The sequence below is a fragment of the Pongo abelii genome, chromosome 13 (assembly GCF_028885655.2).
Source record: "Pongo abelii isolate AG06213 chromosome 13, NHGRI_mPonAbe1-v2.0_pri, whole genome shotgun sequence".
Classification (NCBI taxonomy): domain Eukaryota; kingdom Metazoa; phylum Chordata; class Mammalia; order Primates; family Hominidae; genus Pongo; species Pongo abelii.
Genome location: NC_071998.2, coordinates 61,086,391 through 61,107,014, shown reverse-complemented (window position 1 = coordinate 61,107,014; position 20,624 = coordinate 61,086,391). Strand labels below are relative to the sequence as shown.

At 38.5% G+C, this 20,624-nt stretch overlaps 1 protein-coding gene across 11 annotated transcripts in view; it reads left to right on the top strand.

Annotated features, from left to right (window-relative positions):
* The window catches only part of TRPM3 (transient receptor potential cation channel subfamily M member 3), a 585,468-nt gene that overhangs the window by 415,656 nt on the left and 149,188 nt on the right, over positions 1–20,624 (top strand). For all 11 annotated transcript variants that reach the window (XM_024252051.3, XM_024252058.3, XM_024252049.3 and 8 more), the window contains one exon: positions 16,876–16,948. In XM_024252051.3, coding sequence (XP_024107819.3) covers positions 16,876–16,948 — 73 coding nt within the window. The remainder of the gene's footprint in view (positions 1–16,875; positions 16,949–20,624) is intronic.

The following is a 20,624-nucleotide window of genomic DNA, read 5'->3' as shown; positions in this document are numbered from 1 at the left end:
TCACTTAACTTTCAACAGAAAACAATTCCAATGGGAAGTATAATTACTCCCATTTTTCAGATAAGGAACTTGAGGTTTAGAGATGGCAAAGAACTTGTTCAAGGACAGACACAGCTAGTAAGAGACAGGACGGAGACTCACATACAAGCAAATTGACTCCAGAGGCTGCTTGCTCCAAAACTCTGCTGTTACATGGAGAACTGGCTTGAAGAAGGGGCAAGGATATAAGCAAGAAAAATTCTTTTTTTTTTTTTTTTGAGACAGAGTCTCGCTCTGTCACCCAAGCTGGAGTGCAGTGATGCGATCTCAGCTCACTGCAACCTCCGTCTCCCGGGTTCAAGTGATCCTCCTTCCGCAGCCTCCTGAGTAGCTGGGACTACAAGCTGATGCCACCACACCTGGCTAATTTTTGTATTTTTAGTAGAGACGGGGTTTCGCCATGTTGGCCAGGCTGGTCTCGAACTCCTGACCTCAGGTGATCTACCTGCCTCGGCCTCCCAAAGTGCTGGGATTACAGGTGTGAGCCAGCCCAGCCACAAGGAAATTTCTTAATGGGGCTATAGCAGTAATCTAGGAGAGAGGATAGTAGCCCAGACCTGGAACGGTGAGAAGTGGCTAAATTCTGGATTTAATGTAAAGGAGGCGACAAAAGAATTTGCTGGAGAACCATATGCCATTAGTGGTATTAACTACTGATAATGACAATTATACTGATAATTACTCTTCTTGAAACTTCCTAACAAGTAGTCAGAGAGGTCCACTTATTTTCTACATGTGACATGCAACAGTAAAAACAATCTTAAGAGAAACAGAGAGGAAAGAATTACTCCTCTTGGGAGAAAAGCTGTCACTCCTAAACTGTCATTCTAAAAAAAAAGTTAATAGTCCACAAATCGTAGCCTACAATTTTTATGCAGAGTTTTGACCCTGGAGTAGTTAGCAACTCTGACTTGTGCAATGGGCATAATAATAATGAGAATAAACTCAACTATTCAGTGATAGAATGTATGTACGGTTCTGTGTCCATACCGGCTCAAGGAAGAGAGAGAGATTATTTGGGTTTAGGAACCCAAAGTGATAATAACGCTGACAAACAGAAATGTTTTTTCTTTGATTGAATTCCATCTGAGCTTGAAATAATAGAAAACTTTTCAAAATAAGGTTCCTTGTAGATGGGGATAATATAACAGGGCCTTAGACTAATAGTCCCTTTTACCATTAAAAAGAAAAGTCATGTTTTTCCATTGTCAGATCAGAAAATGCAGTTTTACATGAGGACTTGCTTTCTCCCACCAGCTTTAGTTTTAATTTGTCAAGCTGGTTTGCAGGGTAAACCTACTGGGGCTGCTTTTTGTTTCCCTTTGTATTTCCATTCTTCTCATAAGACAAAGGACGCTGCTTTGCTTCTTATTCTTCTCGAGTGGCCCTAGAAAAATGCCATGGAAAAAGCACAAATTGAAATTGAAAACTGAAAAAAGGAACAGAAAAAAAGCAGCATCTCCAGGCCCTGCATTGTGTAAATAAACAAGGGATTTTCTCTGCCCGTGGGACTGAGGACAGACACACAGGAGCAAGGAGAGGAGAACAGCACCCAGCGCCTGGCAGGCAGGTAGACTTACAGGCAGAGAAGGGTCTAGGGGGATTTGATTTCTGATAAATGACCTTTGTGATTTTCTTCTTTATTTGTCATTGTTTATGACAATAATCATCATGTTAAAATATAACCTCGTATCTTTGTTTACAAATGCTTTCAGATATATTAAACAAAATTTAGGATTATCTTGGGTCGAGCACAAACTCCAGAATGTCCTGGCATTGGCCCTGCATGTCCTTCAAACACGGGTTTGCGCACACATCCACAGAGCAACCCAGAAACTTTTCTTTCTTTACCCTGTCTCAGGCCATGAATTTATTTTAATATTGGCTCTTATGACCACATGGGAATGTTCCTGACCAAACGATAGTATCTCCTTTGCCTATGATTAGCCTACAAGGCTACAAGCAAAGTGAGTCCTGACTCTTTAAGATCCGAGTGTCGCAGGACAGCACTGAGCCTGTTTGGTCTTTACTGGTAAGACTGAGGATGTGTATTAGGAGGAAACCTGATCGGTCTCTGGATGGGAAATAACGCAGAAACATACTGGCACCACAGCCCAGACATTGGGTAACTAAAACTCCTTCTGTGACTAACCTGAACCTAATCGGGAGTGGTCAGTGTCAGATATACTCCCCATCTAAAAAGTACAGGCTAGATTTGGACTGAGATTGGAGGAATTATTCCACAAACATTCATTGGGTGCCCAAAATGCACCAGCCATACTACTGGGTAAAGGGGATGTAGAGATAGAAGAGAATGGAGGGGAAGATCCTTGCCCCTTCTTCAAGCTGATTCTCCAAGTAACAGCGAGTTTTGAAGCAAGCAGCATCTGGAGTCAATTTGCTTGTACGTGAGTCTCTGTCCTGTCTCTTAGTAGCTGTACCTGCCCTTGAACAAGTTCTTTCCCTTGCCCTCCAAGAAATCAAAGGCCATTAAAGGGTGCAGATAAGCAGTAGGAGAATGAGCCTTCAAGCCAGGCAGTCTGGGCTCTAGTGTATCTCAGCCTTTCCACCTGCATGGTTCTCCATGTGGTATCTAACCTCTCCAGCGTCAAGGTCATCAGCTGAGAAATGGGAAGAGTAACAGTAACTAAGGAATATACTTTTGTGGGATTGGATGAAGTCATGTTTGTGAAGTGCTTGCCCAGTGTTTAGCATGTTGTAAGTACACAATAAGTGACCATTAGTAATGTTGTCACCAATGTTGGTATCATTTGTACTGTGATAGAGGCATATTCACATAGTTCAGAGGCAGCACGGAGGCTAGGTGTCCAACCCAGGCAAGGCATAATTAGCACCAAGATAAGCTTGCAGAAGATAACTGTGCCTCAGAGCACAAGGATCAGATAGCCAGACAGAGCTTCAGGGACAAGACAGACCAGCAGAGAGAACAGACTGGGCAAAGCTGCCAAAAAGGGAGAGAGAGCATGACCAGGAAACACGCCAGGGACAGCAATGGAAAGCGAATTAGCAGTTACTGAGCCCATGCTAGCTACTAGAAATTGTGCTGTGTGACTTAAAAAGATGATCCCACACAAAGCTTTGCAATAATTCTGACATAGAGTCATCCTTATTTCACAGAGGAAGAAACCCCAAAGCTCAGAGAGGTGCAGTAGATGGCCTAAGGTTATACCGCTACTAACTGGCATGAGTCAGTTTTGCATCTGTATGATTCAAAAGTCCATGCTCTGTACACAATCTGTCCTCTCTGAGCCAGAGTATAAAATACATCTGGTTGTTGGGAGGGGCATGGGAGCTGTGGAAGATGAGAACCCAGGAGCTAGTCCAAGAAAGTGCCTGTGTCCGCAGTAAAAGGCTTGAGCATTGCCCTGGGCCATAGGCATTGATGAGATAGTATCAGCCTAGGAATAACAGGTTTTCCCGAATAGGGGGAGGGTTGTCATGTGACACTTAACTAACTGCATAGGCATAAGAACTGGGTGAGTCTAACTGGCTGAGCATCAACAGTGTGGTATTTGTGGTGTAGAATAGAGATCATGGTACCGTGGTCCAGCCGAAAAACACAGGAACGTTTTTAAAATGGTAATTTGCCCTAAGCTAATGAACAGATTCTATAAAACAGCAAATGGCATGGTGGCTCACACCTGTAATCCCAGCACTTTGAGAGGCCGAGGCGGGTGGATCACAAAGTCAGGAGATTGAGACCATCCTGGCTAATATGGTGAAACCCCGTCTCTACTAAAAATACAAAAAATTAGCTGGGCACGGTGGCTGGTGCCTGTAGTCCCAGCTACTCGGGAGGCTGAGGCAGGAGAATGGCGTGAACCCGGGAGGCGGAGCTTGCAGTGAGCCGAGATGGCGCCACTGCACTCCAGCCTGGGTGAAAGAGCAAGACTCCGTCTCAAAAAAAAAAAAAAAAAAAAAAAAAGATTTTCATATGGTACCATCCATGAAAGCCAAAGTCTCTTCCTCTAGATGTTGTTAAGGAATTAATGTATGAAGTAGGAGACAGGGCCTATTAGATGCCCTAATGCTGATTTTCTACCATTCTGAGCCTGGGGAAAGAAAATCTATGGCTTCTAGAGCTTAAAAGATCTCCAGTCACCACCTGATCAAACTTATTTTGTTTGCAGATGGTAAAACCAAGGTTTAGAAAAGGGACGTGATTAGGCCAAGATCCTTTCAACACAGGACATCTGCCATACTAAAAGGACCTCATCCTGTCAGTCTCACAAAGAAAACCCAGGAAACTAAAGGCAGTGACCAGTGACACAGGCTGAAATGGATGTTTTCTTCCAAACCATTTCCCCTGACCTCCACGGCAGAGTCTCTCAGAGGCTCTAAAGTGATTATTATTTAAGCAGCTCTCTCCCACTGCTCCACCAGGCAAGGTGCCAAAGGGGCAAGAAGGCAGATCCCTCACCCTCAGCGAGTTTATACACCCTGCCATTAGGATGTTGGTCTCTAGTGTTCTTCATAGTTGAGCAGGAAGGGAAGAAGAAGTAAAATGTATCTTTTCCTAAAGTAATCAGAAAATCCAAACGGCTATTCTTTGTACCCTCAAAGTTCCCTTTCGCTGGTTCTGATTCAGGGTTGCCCCACCCAAGTTAGATAAGGGTAAGATTGGCCCAATAACAAGTGGTATGACCTCCTGGTGGGCAGTTCCCCAGAGAGGTAAACCAAGGGCATCTGGTCTACCAACTGGAACGTGTCAAGATTGTCACCAGGGGAACTGGACTAGTTTGAGTAGGGAAGCAAGAAAACTTCTCTGTCTATAGCACTTTATGATACCTTCATGACACTCTCTCGCCTGGTGATAGTTTCTTAAAAAAGGGCTCAGGCTACAGAAGTATTTGATGTCCTGACAAACATGAAAGGGAAGTACAGAAAATATAGTTCCATCTTGTAATGATGAAAAAATATGACAAAATGTCAAAAAAAAAAGCGCTAAAAATGTTTACAACCCAATAAGAAATCCATATGGTGTTGGCCTAGAAGAACTGTCTCTGGTTCTGGGTGTTCCTCCCCAGAGGGATGTCTACTAATTTTTTCAACCATCTGATTGGCTGACAAGATGGTAGGTAACAAATATTCTGAATTCTGCTAGGCAAGGCCATGAGATATATAAAGAAGCTTCTGGAAATATTATTGCTGGACCTGGGTCATCTGTCACATTAGCATCTAGTGAGGTACATTACACAGTTTTATGATCAATGAAAGAGGTAACATCAATTGCCAGGAAAAGGATTGAAAGCAGGGAAGAGTAGATGACACGTTGTCATCTAGTTCAAACCCCCTAGAGAACCTCAATGAACTTTTCCTGTAGAATTACTAGATGAAGAATTTTCACCTGTTTCCATTTTTTTGCCCTCATCACAAAATCAGTAGAGCTGCTTTCTCCTGTCCTCCTGACATGTCACCTTAAGATCAAAGACTGCTCTCTCAAGGATGAAAGGTATGTCAATCATAGGTCCAGGGAGGCTTGGTTGAGTGACTGACCCATATTTTGAAATTTTCTCACTGTGATATGTCATATGTGCTTAAAAAAAAACCCAAACCTCATGTTCACTGAATGAGTTCATTTGCTCCTCCAGTAATATAAGCCAGCACTGCACTGCATAAGCCATATGCAGCATTCGAAGTGCTAAAGCAAAAATCAGGAAAGTGAAAATCGGAAAGAGTGACAAAGTCAATATGTTTTTCAGGACCCCTTTTCCAAGAAGCGAGAGCTTAAACTCATTCTGGCGGTTGGTAGTAGTGCAAATAGAGAGGAATAAGAGCTGATTCTGTGCATGGCTCCTCCGCCTCGAAGTATAAAGGCTACATTCTCAACATATGCACATGCCTGTGTTTTGCAGTGCCATTTTAGAGCAATCACCTCTCCCTAGGACTTTCATTAATGGGACTGGAGTGCCATCACAGCAAATCTGGTACAAGGACAACACAAGCTTCCTTTTACTGTAACTTGCTTTTATTTGCTAAAATACTCATTTCTAGCTACAAGGCAATTTATGACAAAAGCCCCAAACTTCCAGGGGTTATTTTTAAAACTAAATGCTAAATACAGAACAGGACTCATACATAAAGATGTTCATCACACTATTATTTATATGAAACATTTAGAAACTTTATAAGTGTCCAGCAATGGGGGTATTAAGTGAACTACAACACATCATCTATTGGAAAAAATACTCTGCAAACATTAAAAATTATGTTTTGAAGAATTCCCAAGAATACAGAAAAGTGCTTGGTGATAATGTTAATGGAGAAGAAAATGAGACTACAAACTAGTATTTCACAAATATGCTCTCCCCTTCCCCCCACAAACTCTGCCTATGGCAGGGGGGAAGAAAGAAAGCCCCACAAGCGTGTCCAACCCACCTTATTTTGTTTTTGTTGTTCTATTTTGTTTTGTTTTAGGCTTTTAGCAGCCTGAAGCCACGGATTTTAGTTTCTGTCTCTAGTGATAAGAGGAAAAGAGGGATGAGGAAGGGGGCTTTACTGGCCCAACCAGAAACAGGAACTAAGAACCCATGACTGTATACTCTCCCTTGGACATGCAAAAGGAAGCATACCAAAATATCCTCAGTAGTCTCAGTAGTGTCTTTGAGTAGGACTTGAGGTTTGGGGAATTATTTTTCATTGATCTTTTTCTAAACTTTCTATAATTTTTAATGATAAGTATGCATTGCTTTTATAATAAGAAAAAAGAAATGATTTTCTGTGTTGGAACCTGTAGACCTCTAGCCTCTGAATTGCATTTCTTGGGAGGAGAAACAAACTCCAGTGTTCTTAAATGACGGTGGGAGGAATAAGGGAAAAAAGGAATGAGGGATTAGCGTCAAAAGCAAAACCTCTATCGTTCTCCGGCACTCTTCACTAATTGCCAAGTTGTTCATCCACGATGATCCCTTGGGAGATTATGGAGTTGAATGGTGCTGTGAGTGTGCTTGAATCTATAAGACAACCTCCTACTTAAAGTAACCTAAATCAGACTATGTTTTCTAAAGTTAGATGTAATGCACCTTTAAAATAAACTGACAAGTCCATTGTAAAATAAAATATCCTTTTGAAAGTCAAATAATCGCTTAGTTTTTCTAATGTATAAATTCATACGTGAAAGTCTTATAAGACATACTAGAATCATATCAATTTCACCCAATATCTATCTCCCTAGCATCACTTTTAATTCACCCACTTCGACCTAAAACTGTGAGACTTGTTCAAAAATATTACATGAAAAATCAATATTTAATTTATTGGAACTTGGTGACAAATAATTGAACTTATCTGATATTAATTTTCTAGTAGTAATTTTGCATTTCACTTTCCACTGATCTTTTGTTTGCTCAGTTCCAGGTGTGTTTGCATTTCCTAATTTTCTCCAATTTCCTTCCCTTCTCCATATAAATCATCATGTTCATTTCTAGAAGTCAGTCTCTTTGGCAAAATGTTAACATTAAGAATTTTATCATCAACCAAAGAAAGTTTTTCTCAAAGACTGAAAATCAAATACGAATATGTTTTAGATGCGTAGTATTCTATTCATCAAGTTGGCATTGTTCTCTTCCCTGTACCAAGTCAACTTTAATTACGCCAAAGAGAAAACAGAAGCTAGTATGTGCTTACAGGCTTTTCATTGCTGATCAGGAATCCTGTTTGGATCCCTATCAAGAGTCTTGTATCATTTCATATCTTGATGAACATAGATTTTTGTGTTTTCTATTAATTGCTCCATTATTTCAAATTATTTTAAATACTGATGATTCATCCAGGAAACATTATGCTAAACTGGCGGCTTTTAAAAGTCACTGCATTAGCTCCTCCCTAGCCCTGGAGGTGGGGTTGGGGGGAGTGGGCACAATAAAAATAAATAAATAAATATAAATAAATAAAAATAAATAAATAAAAGTTATTTCATTGTAGCAACTGAATTGCTTACTGAGTCTAATTCTCTTCCTGTTTCCCTGCATCTATCCTTGGTAAACACATTGCCAGATTCTATGAAAAAACTGAGTAGGAAAATAGGAAACACTTCAGAGATTAGTTTATGAAAGCCGAAGATGTACCATTTTTAGTGTCCTCAAGCCTATTGTTAACATGATTATAGGCGGACTGTTCTAAATTCTTAGATGATAAGAACTTTCTTTGTTGATTATCTATCGTATAGCTATGAGAATATTTCTAAAATTCTCAGACATGTTACAAACCATTTGTCAAACTCAGATATCATTTCTTACATATCTAACACAGCATGAAATGATTGTAGAGTGTTCCTTTATATTTTTGATAGATTGAACCAAAGTGTCCTTGCAGCGTATAGATGCTTTTCACTCTAATATCATGGTTATTTTCATTTTCAAAAGCTCTACTCCATCTTCATCTCTATTTTCATGGATTCATTGCTCACCGTGGCATACATATAAATCACAAATTAAGCTAATTAATAGATACCTTGAAAGTGAGTCAATTTCATTGTCCCAATATTTTTTATATCCTTATCTTATTTAACTGTAAGACCTGCTGAGTTTTAGAAATGGAAAGTCCGTGACTAACTCAGCCACATATACTATGTTTTGTTATTTAGGTGGTGAATATGCCTATTTGTTTCCCAGAAAATGAACCAAACTCTTTTCAAACATGAAATTATTTCCACGTTTCTGCTTGGTTTTTCCATAATATATTCCTGCTTTGAGTCTTAAAGTTTAAACTATATAGAAACAAAGTTTCAAATGTATTAGTGAAACATGCTTTAGGGTAAATTGGTGCCGCCTATGGCTCAAAAATGTCATACTCATACCAAGTCTCAAAAAAATTGCCTATCATCCTCTTATTGGTTCCATCTGTGCTTTGTTACTTCTTTTTCCCTGTCTTCTTTTGGAGTATTATTACTTCACTTCATCTCTCTTGTTGGTTTTTTTTTTTTTAAGTAATTTAGTGATGGTTACTGTAGTTGTTGCTTTGGGACCTACAGCATAACACTAACTTTTCACAGTCTACTTTTCAGTATTCATCGATAGTGTAAAAACCTTAAAACTGTGCCCTTCTATTGCCTTTCCCTGCCTTTATGCTAATGTTATAATATATTTTACTTATATATGTTATAAATTCTACAGTGTATTATTATTGTTATAAGTCAGTTGTCTTTTAAATAGTTTTAAATAATAGCAAAATATACATTTACCCATGCAATTACCACCCCCCCAAAAATTTTTTAAATAATGCCTAACCTCAGGCAGCCCACTTTCTATCACATAATGCTTGACTAGGTGATTGACCCCTGAACAATAATAGAGTGTTCAGTAGACTCTTGTGTTAAAATTGGCTCTTGACACTTGTGACAAACTCTTGGTCAATGGCTTAATACACCACATTCACTTTGCTATGTTACCATTCTTGTGTTGAATGTACTCCTTTTTAATGTTTGCTTCTTTCAAACCAGTCTCCTAAACACAACCACTTGGTAATAATTCATCCACTCAACAAATGCTTACTGAGCAAGGACTAGGACTCCTGACTGCAAATAAACTTCTCTTCAGTGCAGAGACATGTGAGCATGTCTTCCAGGATTGGAAGTGGCATCCTGGAATGCCTTAAGCTTAGAGAATCATAGGGGCATGAAGAGAAAGCAAGGGTTGGATCCTAGTTACATTATAGAAAAGAGCTTCTTAAATGGCACATGTCTACTGAAAGTCCTCTAGTTTGTTCACAAAGCAGAGGGAAGGGTATTTCAGCAAGGAACTGAATGAACAAAGGCAGATAGGCTAGAAACAACATAAAGGATCCTGACAGGAGCAAGATGCTCAGCACAACTAGGGCATCAGGTATGTGGGATTGGGTCATGCTGTGATGGTGGGAGTGCAGTCAGCAAGAGATAAGACCAAAGAAAGGATTGATGGAAAACCAAGTCTTGTATGTTTTCACTAATAAGTAGGCGCTAAGCTATGAGGATGCAAAGGCATAAGTATGATATAATGGACTAAGGGGATTCGTGGGGGAAGGTTGGGAGGATGGTTGGGTACAATGTTGGGTACAGTGTATACTGCTCGGATGACAGGGGCACTAAAATCTCAGAAATCACCACTATAGAACTTATCCATGTAACCAAAGACCACCTGTACTCCAAAAACTATTGAAATAAAAATAATTTTTTTAAGTATTGGGAGTGTGACATCAGCAGTCTTTGAATGCCCTGCTAAGAATTTTTAGCTTTATGTCATAGGGAATGAAGGCCACTTTAAACGTTCTAATATGGAGAGTGATATAATCAGGCATGGAAGATGGCCTGAACAGCTGCACAGAGACTAGAATGAAAGGAGGGATGGACAGGACCAGAATCAAGAAGACTAGCAAAAAAAGGACTGTAATAGTAGATGCCACAGACTGAACAAAGGCTGACAGTGAGGACAGAGAAAGAGAAGTAGATAGGAGGAAAAAGCCATGTGGCAGAGAACTTTTCACTGTCTGGCAGATCATATGTTTTACTTACTTTTGCTCTGTCTTCCCTTTCTAGAATGCAGGTTCTATGAAGGCAGGGAGTTGTTGTCAGTGTGGTTCACTGCTCCATTCCCAGCACCTAAATGGTGCCTGGCACAGAAGAGATACTCAATTAATATGCCCAATAACACAACAACTACATGCAAGAGGGTGAGAGTGACAAGTACGATGCGCAGATTTCTGACTTTTAAGGGGGCACAAAATGAGAGCAAGCACATACACAGGAAAGCTGGTTGGCAGGCAGGTTGGTGGGATGGAGAAAAGGGGACCATATCAGTTTGAAAGATTTTGCTTCTCTTCAATGTGAGAAATCAAAATTCCTTCTAGCCTAAGGTAATCTGTCCGCAAGAGAGCAGAAGTTATAATATATCAAACTGAATTTGGAGGAAAAGTTTTTAACAAAATGTTTTGATGTTGAGTTTTTTGGGATTTTGAAGAAGAATCTCACTGTATTCCATAGTGCTTTGATAAGATCAACCAACATGTTGCAAACATCCAAAAGTTTTAGAGTGCATGTTGAAAATACCAATTTTATAGTAAATAAATATCAGACTTTATTAAATCACCTACAAAATGATTAAATTAATAACTTTTACTTCTACCTAATTTAAAATCTTTTTCTATTAAAATTCATATTGGTGAGATTTGATAGAATGAGCATATATGCCTATCTCCCTTCCTGCTCCTCATCCTCAAATAACAGAAAAAAGACAAAATCACAAATATATATATATCTCCTAAGCAGACTCTGTAAGTGCTCATCATGAAGGGAGAGGGAAAAGTATACCACATTATGAGACAAGAAATTTTTAGCAATTTCTGGAACGTTAAAGGAGATATAGAAACTAGTGTTTCAGATCCAGTGCAGTGGCTGACACCCATGATCCCAACACTTTGGGAGGCCAAGACGGGCAGATCACTTGAGCCCAGGTGAAACCCTGTCTCTAAAAAACATACAAAAATTAGCCGGGCATGGTGGTGTTCACCTGTAGCCCCAGCTATTCAGGAGGCTGAAGCAGAAGGATCACCTGAGCCTTGGGAGGTTGAGGCTGCAGTGAGCCAAGATCATGCACTCCAGCCTGGGAGACAGAGTGAGACCCTGTCTCAAAAAAAAAAAAGAGGGAGGGAGGGAGAGAAGGAGGGAGGGAGAGAGAAAGAGAGAGAGAAAAGAAAGGAAAGATGGAGGGAGGGAGGGAGAGAAAGAGGGAGGGAAGGAGGGAAGGAAGGAAGGAAGGAAGGAAGGAGTTTCCATGAAGGGAGGGAGGGAGTGAGGGAGGAAGGAAGGAAGGAGTTTCCAGGAAGGAAGGAAGGAAGGGAGGGAGGGAGGGAGGGGTTTCCAAATTATTCTAGGAGAAAAGTATACACTATGAACAGTTATTTCAGTTACCATACAGGATCAAAATAAAGGCAGGGAACAGGAAAGGGCCCTGAGAGTAAAATCAGAATAATAAATTAAAGAACTCCCCTCAGAGTAGCTAACAGGCCAAGAAATTCCATATCTACAAAGTTTATTTTACTGATATATACTCACCCATGTGCATATACAGATATTCACTGCAACGGTGTTCGTAATAGCAAAAGATTTAAAATGATCCAAATGTTCATTAGCAGAAGACTGGCTAAATAAGTCATGGTACCTGCATATAATAAAATATTCTACAGCCAACAAATTATGATATATATGTATATATACACATATATCATTATTTGTATATATGTATATGTACATATGTGGTTTTACATACGTATGTGTATATACACATATATGTGGTTTTACATATATATGTGTATATATACACATGTGTATATATTACATATGTTAATACATGTACATATGTATTAATATGTATATACATACATATATACCCATATATATACACATATACCTAACCATATAAACATACATATGTATATGGTTAGGTAATTTATAGGATATATATAAATCCACTGTAATATTAAAAACACAATTTTTAGTAAAAGGAAATAAATTACATACATTTAAAAATGAATGAAAATGACAAAGTGCATATAAAAAATGTGAGATACATAATTTTAAATGCATTAATTGGAAAACAAGAAAGAATCAAAATAAATTGACTAAGAAGTCAACTTAAGATTCTATGAAAAGAACAGCTAAGGAAGCAAAAGTAGAAGAAATGAATGGATAATGATAAAAGATAATACTTTAAACTGTATATAATAATATTGGGCCAGGCATGGTGGCTCATGCCTGTAATCCCAACACTTTGAGAGGCCAAGGTGTGAGGATGGCTTAAGTCCAAGAGTTTGAGATCGCTCTGGGCAACATAGTGAGACCCCCACCTCTACAGAAAGTTAAAAATTTAGCAGAGAGTGGTGGTGCATGACTGTAGTCGCAGCTACTCAGGAGGCTGAGGTGGGAGGGTCACTTGAGCCCGGGAGTTCAAGGTTATAGTGAGCTATGATCATGCCACTGCACTCTGGCCTGGGCAACAGAGTGAGACCTTGTCTCAGAAAATAACAATAATAATAATATTGATCAATACAATGAAAAACTGATTCTTTGAAATGACCATGATTTTGATATAGTGAAACATAGAGAGGAATGAAAAAATTGCCGTATAATTCTAGATATAAAAGAGATTTTAAAACAGTAAGAGAATTCTATGTACAACTAAATAACAATAAATGTGAAAATTTGAAATTTTGGGATTTGATATGTCAACATAAAATTTCTTGATTTTGATATTCTTAACAACAATGGGTCTTATTTGCTAATATTTTATTTAGGATGAAATAAAATATTAGCAAAATGTTGATGAAATGCTCGGTTATCTGGAAAAACATGAACTTGAGTCAAGGAGAGGCAGAAAATCTCAACTGATCAATAACTGTTGAAGAAATTATAAAGATAATCAGCAATCTATCCATAAAAATGGTCCGGCACCAAACAGCATATAAACATCCTACTAACTCTGCCAGAAGCAGGTGAATTCCTTTGTTATAGGGACTATTCTGCTACATGAAGGGGAAAACGTTCCCAACTCAGAAAGTTAGCATAACTCTAATACCCAAACCAGATAAGACTGGTGACAGGTACCAACCTCACTCACAAACATCATTGCAAAAATCCTAAATAAAATATTAGCAAATAAGATCCAGTGTTGCCAAGAATAATGCATCAAAATCAAGGAATTTTATGTCGACATACCGTCTCCCGAAACTACTATTTTAATTCACATTTCCTCCAAGAATATTTAAGAATACCTGTTTTTTCCATCTCTGCCAACATTGATGGGTGATAGGAAAGGAAGGCCTTAGTTTTTCTTTACTTTTTTTTCTGAAGCAGATATAAAAAAAGTATAATTAATATTTTTAAACATTCAAATTTCAAATAAAATAAAAATGGAGTGGTGATGAATACATAATATCTCAGGTCAGTCCAGGCAAGATTATAATGTAACTTTGTCTTTGGAGCCTCCAGCCTCCCCTTGGTCCTCTCTTTTCCTCTTTTTAAGGCATCCTTCCTCCCACACCCTGGGTCACTCCCAGGTCCTTGGGTTCTCAAACCAGCACAAGGATGGGGCATGAACAGGTGTGCAATCATTGCCCCCACATCGGTTTTCCAGAAAAACTGTGAAGCCCTGTTGTACCAAAATATTCCAAGGCCCATTCCTCAGAAACCCTATAGAAACACTGCATTTATCCATCTTCCTTTCCTCAACCTCAAACCTAAATCTGTTGCTAGGAAAACCTGATAATCTTGTATTTCAGGGTAAATTTAATGTTATCTATTTGTTGCCTCAGAAGAATTTCCATCTGAAATGTGATCTTTATGAAGCAAAATTTTAGTCATCAGCAGAACAAGTCAGATGGTTAAGGAATTCCATTTGATGCCTAATTTCTTAATTCTAAACAATGAACTCTGATGTTATCCTGAGTGTCCTCAGCTTGCTGCCAGCTAAGTACATGATACATGATAATATCTTTCAGACCATAGCCAGCCCTGGCTTAAAGAGTTGACTTAAAGGGCCAGCCAAAATTTCACCTCTGTCCCCTGGTTCTTTCTCCAGTGGACCCCAAATTTTCTCCTTAATTCAGTAATCCCTTCCTGAGTTCAGAGGATAGAATAGTTCCCTCTCAACTTCCAAGTAGAAACTTTGGGGGCATTAATAGCTGTTTGGGATAATGTCCAGATGGCATCTTGGCCAAACTTGTGGTTATGCAGAAGCAGATTTCTGGAAAATTTAATTGAATTGGGACACACCTCTACCTGACAGCCCTTACCAGAGATCACAACTATAACCTATGATTCAAATACAGCAGATAGATGGAGTTTGTTTGGCTCTTCATATTTTAAGTTTTTTAGATCAGGGCCATACATGGTGGCTCACACCTGTAATCCCAGTACTTTGGGAGGCCAAGACCAGGAGTTCAGGACCAGCCTGGGCAACATAATGAAACCCCATCTCTACCAAAAAAAAAAAAAAAGAAGAGAGAGAGAAAGAGAGAAAAGGAAGGAAAGGAAGGAAGAAAGCTGGGCATGGTGGCACATGCCTGTAGTCTCAGCTACTCAGGAGGCTGAAGTGGAAGGATTGTTTGAACCCAGGAGATTGAGGCTGCAGTGAGCTATGATCGTACCACTGTACTCCAGCCTGAGTGACAGAACAAGACCTTGTCTCAAAAAAAATTGTTTTCAGTTCAAATATCTGTGAAGGCATTTCAATTTGCAACTTCTGCCTTACCATCATCCCAGGCTCTGACCTTAGGATGTAAACAGGTACAAGAGTCAAGTGTTCATATTATCTTATTCTTCCCTCTCCTTATTTTTTCCCAAGTTATAAAGGTGAGAGTTATTCAATTCCAATCACAGCTGTTCTTCTAGCTCATTGTGTGACCTTAAACAAATTACCTTGTCTTTAGGTGGTGGACTAGAAGTTCTCTAAGGCAACTAATTAACAGTCTGTGGTTGTGTGTGTCTATTCTCACTACCATAGTGATAAAACCTAGACTTATAGATTAGCAAATCTGATTGTTTACTTCCTATGTAGTTGGAAATAAATAAGCACCATTATTATCCCATTCTAGAGATAAGCTCAAGGCATGAAACAGTTGAGTACTATAATAACTCAAATGTGGATATTCAAGCAATATTTTGGCTTTTTTTCTATAGCCTCCTCTGACTTGGAAAACAAACTCTTCATTATTGTTAAGCATTGTTTGGAACTTTTTCTTTCCCTCTTTCTCTGCCATCAGTTATCACTGCCCCAGAAGTTGAGAGTTATGCCTGAGGCCACATAACTATGTTGTTTATGTACAAAATGATACTCCATTATGTCAGCCACTCTCTGTCCACATCAGTCAATCTATGGACTCTGTGACAATCTCATTGTTCTAGGGTGAAATACAAAGTCAGATGTACTCCACCAACACTGTAATGGACTCTACCCACTTACTCTGCTTGAAGTTATCCTCTAATCTATTAAATGGCTCTGTGACCAGCTGTCCTGTACAATTTGGGAGTTATGGAACTGGATAGCTTAGATGTATTAATTTCTCCATCTATATCTAATATAAATGTTCACATTAGTGATGTTTTGATTACATAGTCATATATATCCATCCTTATGTAATTCATATATTTATTTTATGTATTTACATAAAACCAGAAAGAATGGAAGGTAACATATTTTAAAATATGCATTGCTATGCCTGACTCATAGCAAGGGCCCCAAAATTATAGTTTTATTTTTTTATTGGGGGAGCAGGCTGTCTTAGTCTATTCAGGCTGCTATAACAAAATACTATAAAATGGGTAGCTTACAAACAACAGAAATTTATTTCATACAGTTCTGGAGGCTCAGAAGTCCAAAATCAAGGCAGCACAGATTCAAGTGGTTCATAAACAGCAGTTCTAGCTGTGTCCTCATGTGGTGGAAGGTGAAAGGGAGAGGCCCTTCATAATGGCACTAATTTTATAATGACTACTAATCATCACCTAATGACCTCCCAAAGACCCACCTCCTAAAGCTATCACATTGGTGAGTAGGTTTCAACATATGCACTTTGGGGGAACACGACCATTAGACCATAGTGGGGTGTATATGGTTATGACCAAAACAGTGCAACTATAAGTGGTCTGTGTTTGGAAACTACTGAGGCGTCTCCCTCTTAATAAATTGCAGAGCTCTCTCATCGGATTCTTGTTATGTGTGCTTACCCTGTGGTTAAGAATCTACTTTGTAGATATAGAGATAGTTTCTGCTCAGATGTGGTCTCATTGATTTAATTTCTCTTGGGGGAAAAGTGCTTTGCTAATGATCACCTTGTCTTAAATTGCAGATTACGGTATTTCGGATGGGATCAGAAGGACACCAGGACATTGATTTAGCTATCCTGACAGCTTTACTCAAAGGTAAAAGAGTTTCTGTGTCCAGAGAGTGTGAAAATAATTTAAACGAATTAATACAGTGACCTTATGTCTCCTAATAATAGATATAATCCCAAATGATACTATGACACAATAAATTATTGATAACATAGGGGTCTTTCCTGTAAGACCGTTACTGCTATTAAATTCTCCTAGAATAGATGTTATAGTGTGACTCAATTTTATAAGATATAAATATACTACAGTTTAGTTATGTCCATTGAATTATAAACGTATATAGAGAAAAAGGCTGACATAATATGTAAGATGCAGTGTTATCTGAGGTGATTTAATAGTAATTTTTACCCTATCTACTTTCAAAAACCATTTGATATGGCATATGTGTGAATATATGTATGTGTGATATATATACACACAATAATAAATACCTTAACACACACAATAGTAAATTAAAATGGAAAATCAAAAACCATTGAGAAGAAGGAGAAGGAAAAAAATTATGGTACTCTACTTGTTATAATAGAACATTAAATTTAAGCTTCCTGGAAGTCAAGGCAAAAATGGTAATACTCTGAGTTGTAACTTGTTTTGAAGGTGGGTATTTGTCCTATTCTCTAGTCCCAATACTACAAAGTCCTCATCTATCTGTCCTCATCCTTGGAGCCATATGAAGAGCAGTTTCCTTTAGGTTCTGTGGATTAAATCCAATCCTTCCTGTGCTTTACTAAGTACATTACATTTGACTAATAATTTGCAGTGTTAAAATAAACAGAAGGAAGTTTCCCGTTCAGTGCTGAAATTCAAACTAGAACTATAAGATGAAACAAAACCACAGACTTGCTGAATGTGGTTCTGAGTTAGAAATGTCTCCTACATTCTCTCTTAGCCCCATAGTTTGTTTGCCTGCTGTAGCATCATGGTTGGTCACTACCTCTTTGTCATCTCCCTAGATAGGGCAGAGAATGTGTCTCGTTCATTACTACCTTCTTAGCACCTCACACAATCCTTAACACATGGCAACATTCAATCAAGTTTTGTTTAATAAATGAAGGGACAAGTGGATTACTCAATGATTCAGTGATAGATTCAGCATTCCAAAATTAAAACTCAGAATACCAACTATTTCATTCATTTTCCAGTGTATCTACTCTTCTTCTGCTATTAATGTTCTCTTGAGGACCCATCATGTGCTGCTGTGCTCAACTCTTTACAAATACTGTAAACATTATTTGTTTCAACAACCAGATGATATAGGAGCTATTTTTAATTCCCATTTTACAGATGGAGTAAGTGCTACAGGAAGTTAAGTAATTCGCTAAAGGTTAAAATGCTAATTAGCAAGCTTGGCCTTAGGTCCAAGTATGTCTAACTCTTCACTATACCATGTGACCCCTCTGACGATACTAATTTGTCAGTTCTCTTCACCCACTCTCCAAGTGTATATATGCACATTCATTCAAAATCCTGATTGCGATTTAGAAGTTTTGCAATCCCATGAATCATATCTTGTGTCCAGCTTGAGAACTGCTGCTCTAAAGCATTTTATCCCAATGAACTAAGAAATACAAAGGCTTTGCAGAAGAATCACGGGACCAGGGACCAGGCATGGACTGAACCACAAAGCATACTGCAGGCCCCACTCTCCCCTTATCAGAGACAAAAATAAAAATTTGAGGCAAGTTACCCTATATTTGCCATTCTCAAATAAAGATATTTTAAAGTAGTAATGTCAGTAACTGACATTTATTGAGAACTTACTATGTGCCAAACACTGTGTTGGATGCATTCCATGTATACATTTGTTTATTCTTTACAATAGTTCAATTACCAGATTTTACAGGCTCTATTTTATAAATAAGGAAATTGGGGCATAGAGCAATTCAGTAACATGCTCAAGATAAGTTGACCAGTAAATGGTAGAGACAGTCTGAACCCATAGCCCTCACTTATGTATAGAGATACTAAAAGCATCCCTTTCCCACTGATAAGAAATGAAGCACCACATTTACAACCTTGAACAAAACTCACAGCAAATGGGGAAGTGATCCGATTATTGATAAAAACATTGGCCATTATAATATCTTCTACTGAAAATATTTTCTTCCTCTCTCATGAATTTGTGAGAATTTAAGTTGTGATTCACTTTCAGCTCAGTCTTAGAATTTATTCATTGTATTATAGAATAGCTTTTTTCCAACATTTTTGAGCATGACATACCATATGAAATACATTTTATATTATAACCAAATAGTTACACATATGTATTTGGAAAATTGAAATTAAAGTAGATGAAATAATATTTACATTGACAATATGCAATTGCAATATGCAATGAAATTGGATATTTTCTATTCAATCTATTCTATTCTTTTAAATGCTGATTATATCCCACTAAATTGATTTCACGACCCACTAATGAGTCATAACCTGCAGTTTAAAAAAACACTGCCACAGAAGATTAAAGAAAATTATGATTGCTGTAAGAAATTAACATTTCTAATCACCATCATGAACATTATCTATGCAGCAGTTGATGCTAATGGGAATTTATGCCATTAAAAGATTATGATGTGTCAACTCTATTTTGCAAAGGCTTTGAAATGCTCTCAGATGCTGACCCATTTGATTTGTAAAGGCTATCAAGCACAGTACTTTTGCTGGCTTCTTCGGAGGCCAAGAGCCTACTTATATTGGTTTCAAACTCTCAAGTTTATTAAATTATTCTTCCTACTTTTTTTGAATTATGCGTGGGCATGTAACATGGTTTAACACTTAATTGTTACATTCAGTTTGCAATTATCTAATGCATGTAGAAACTTTGTGCAATCCAGTTTTTATTCTGCGGAATCTGAGAAATTTCTGAGAGAACCAGAAGTTAGGAAGAGGAGAAAGCCAGGAAGCGACCCACTGGTCCCTAAATCCCGAGGCCACAAGAAAGGACAGGAAACCAGGTGACCATGGGGGAAAGATTTCTTTGCTGCTCCTTGTTTCTGATCCTGTTGGGTTTGATTTTTCCTTGGGATCTGCATATTCTGTATTAGAGGATACTATTTATATTATACAGACTTATACAGTGTCTGTCCGAAAATGAAGAAAGAGAGAGACAAACAGAATGTTGTTACAGGCCAAGCTCATGCCTGTAACAGCAACACTTTGGGAGGTTGAGGCGGGAGTAGCACTTGAGCCCACGAGGTCAAGGCTGCAGTGAGTCATGATTGCACCACTGCACCCCAGCCTAGGCAACGGCGCAAGACTGTCTCCAAAAAAAGAAAAGAAAAGAAAAAAAAGAAAGAAAAAGAAGAAAGAATGTTGTTTCAGTCAGAGATGTAAGAGGCCCACAGTTTCTTCAGCTGATGACCTGGAGTAGCTTTTGAGAATGGGCAATGTCACATTTGTCCTTCACATGATAGGACCACTCCACAAGGGCGGTGGTCTCAGGCCAGAGACCGGGCGCTCTCCTCCTGCATTAGCCTTCCCCTGCCCCTGCCACACACACCAGGATATTCAGTTAACTTTGAATTTTCAGATAAACAACAAATAATTTTTGAACATAAGTATGTCCCCAAGTGGGGACTTATCATACTTATAAGTGTGTCTCACTTGAGACACACTTATACTAACAAAACAAAAACAAAAAAGAAATTGTTTATTATTTGCCTGAAATTCAAACTTCACTAGGAGTCCTGTATCTTTATTTGCT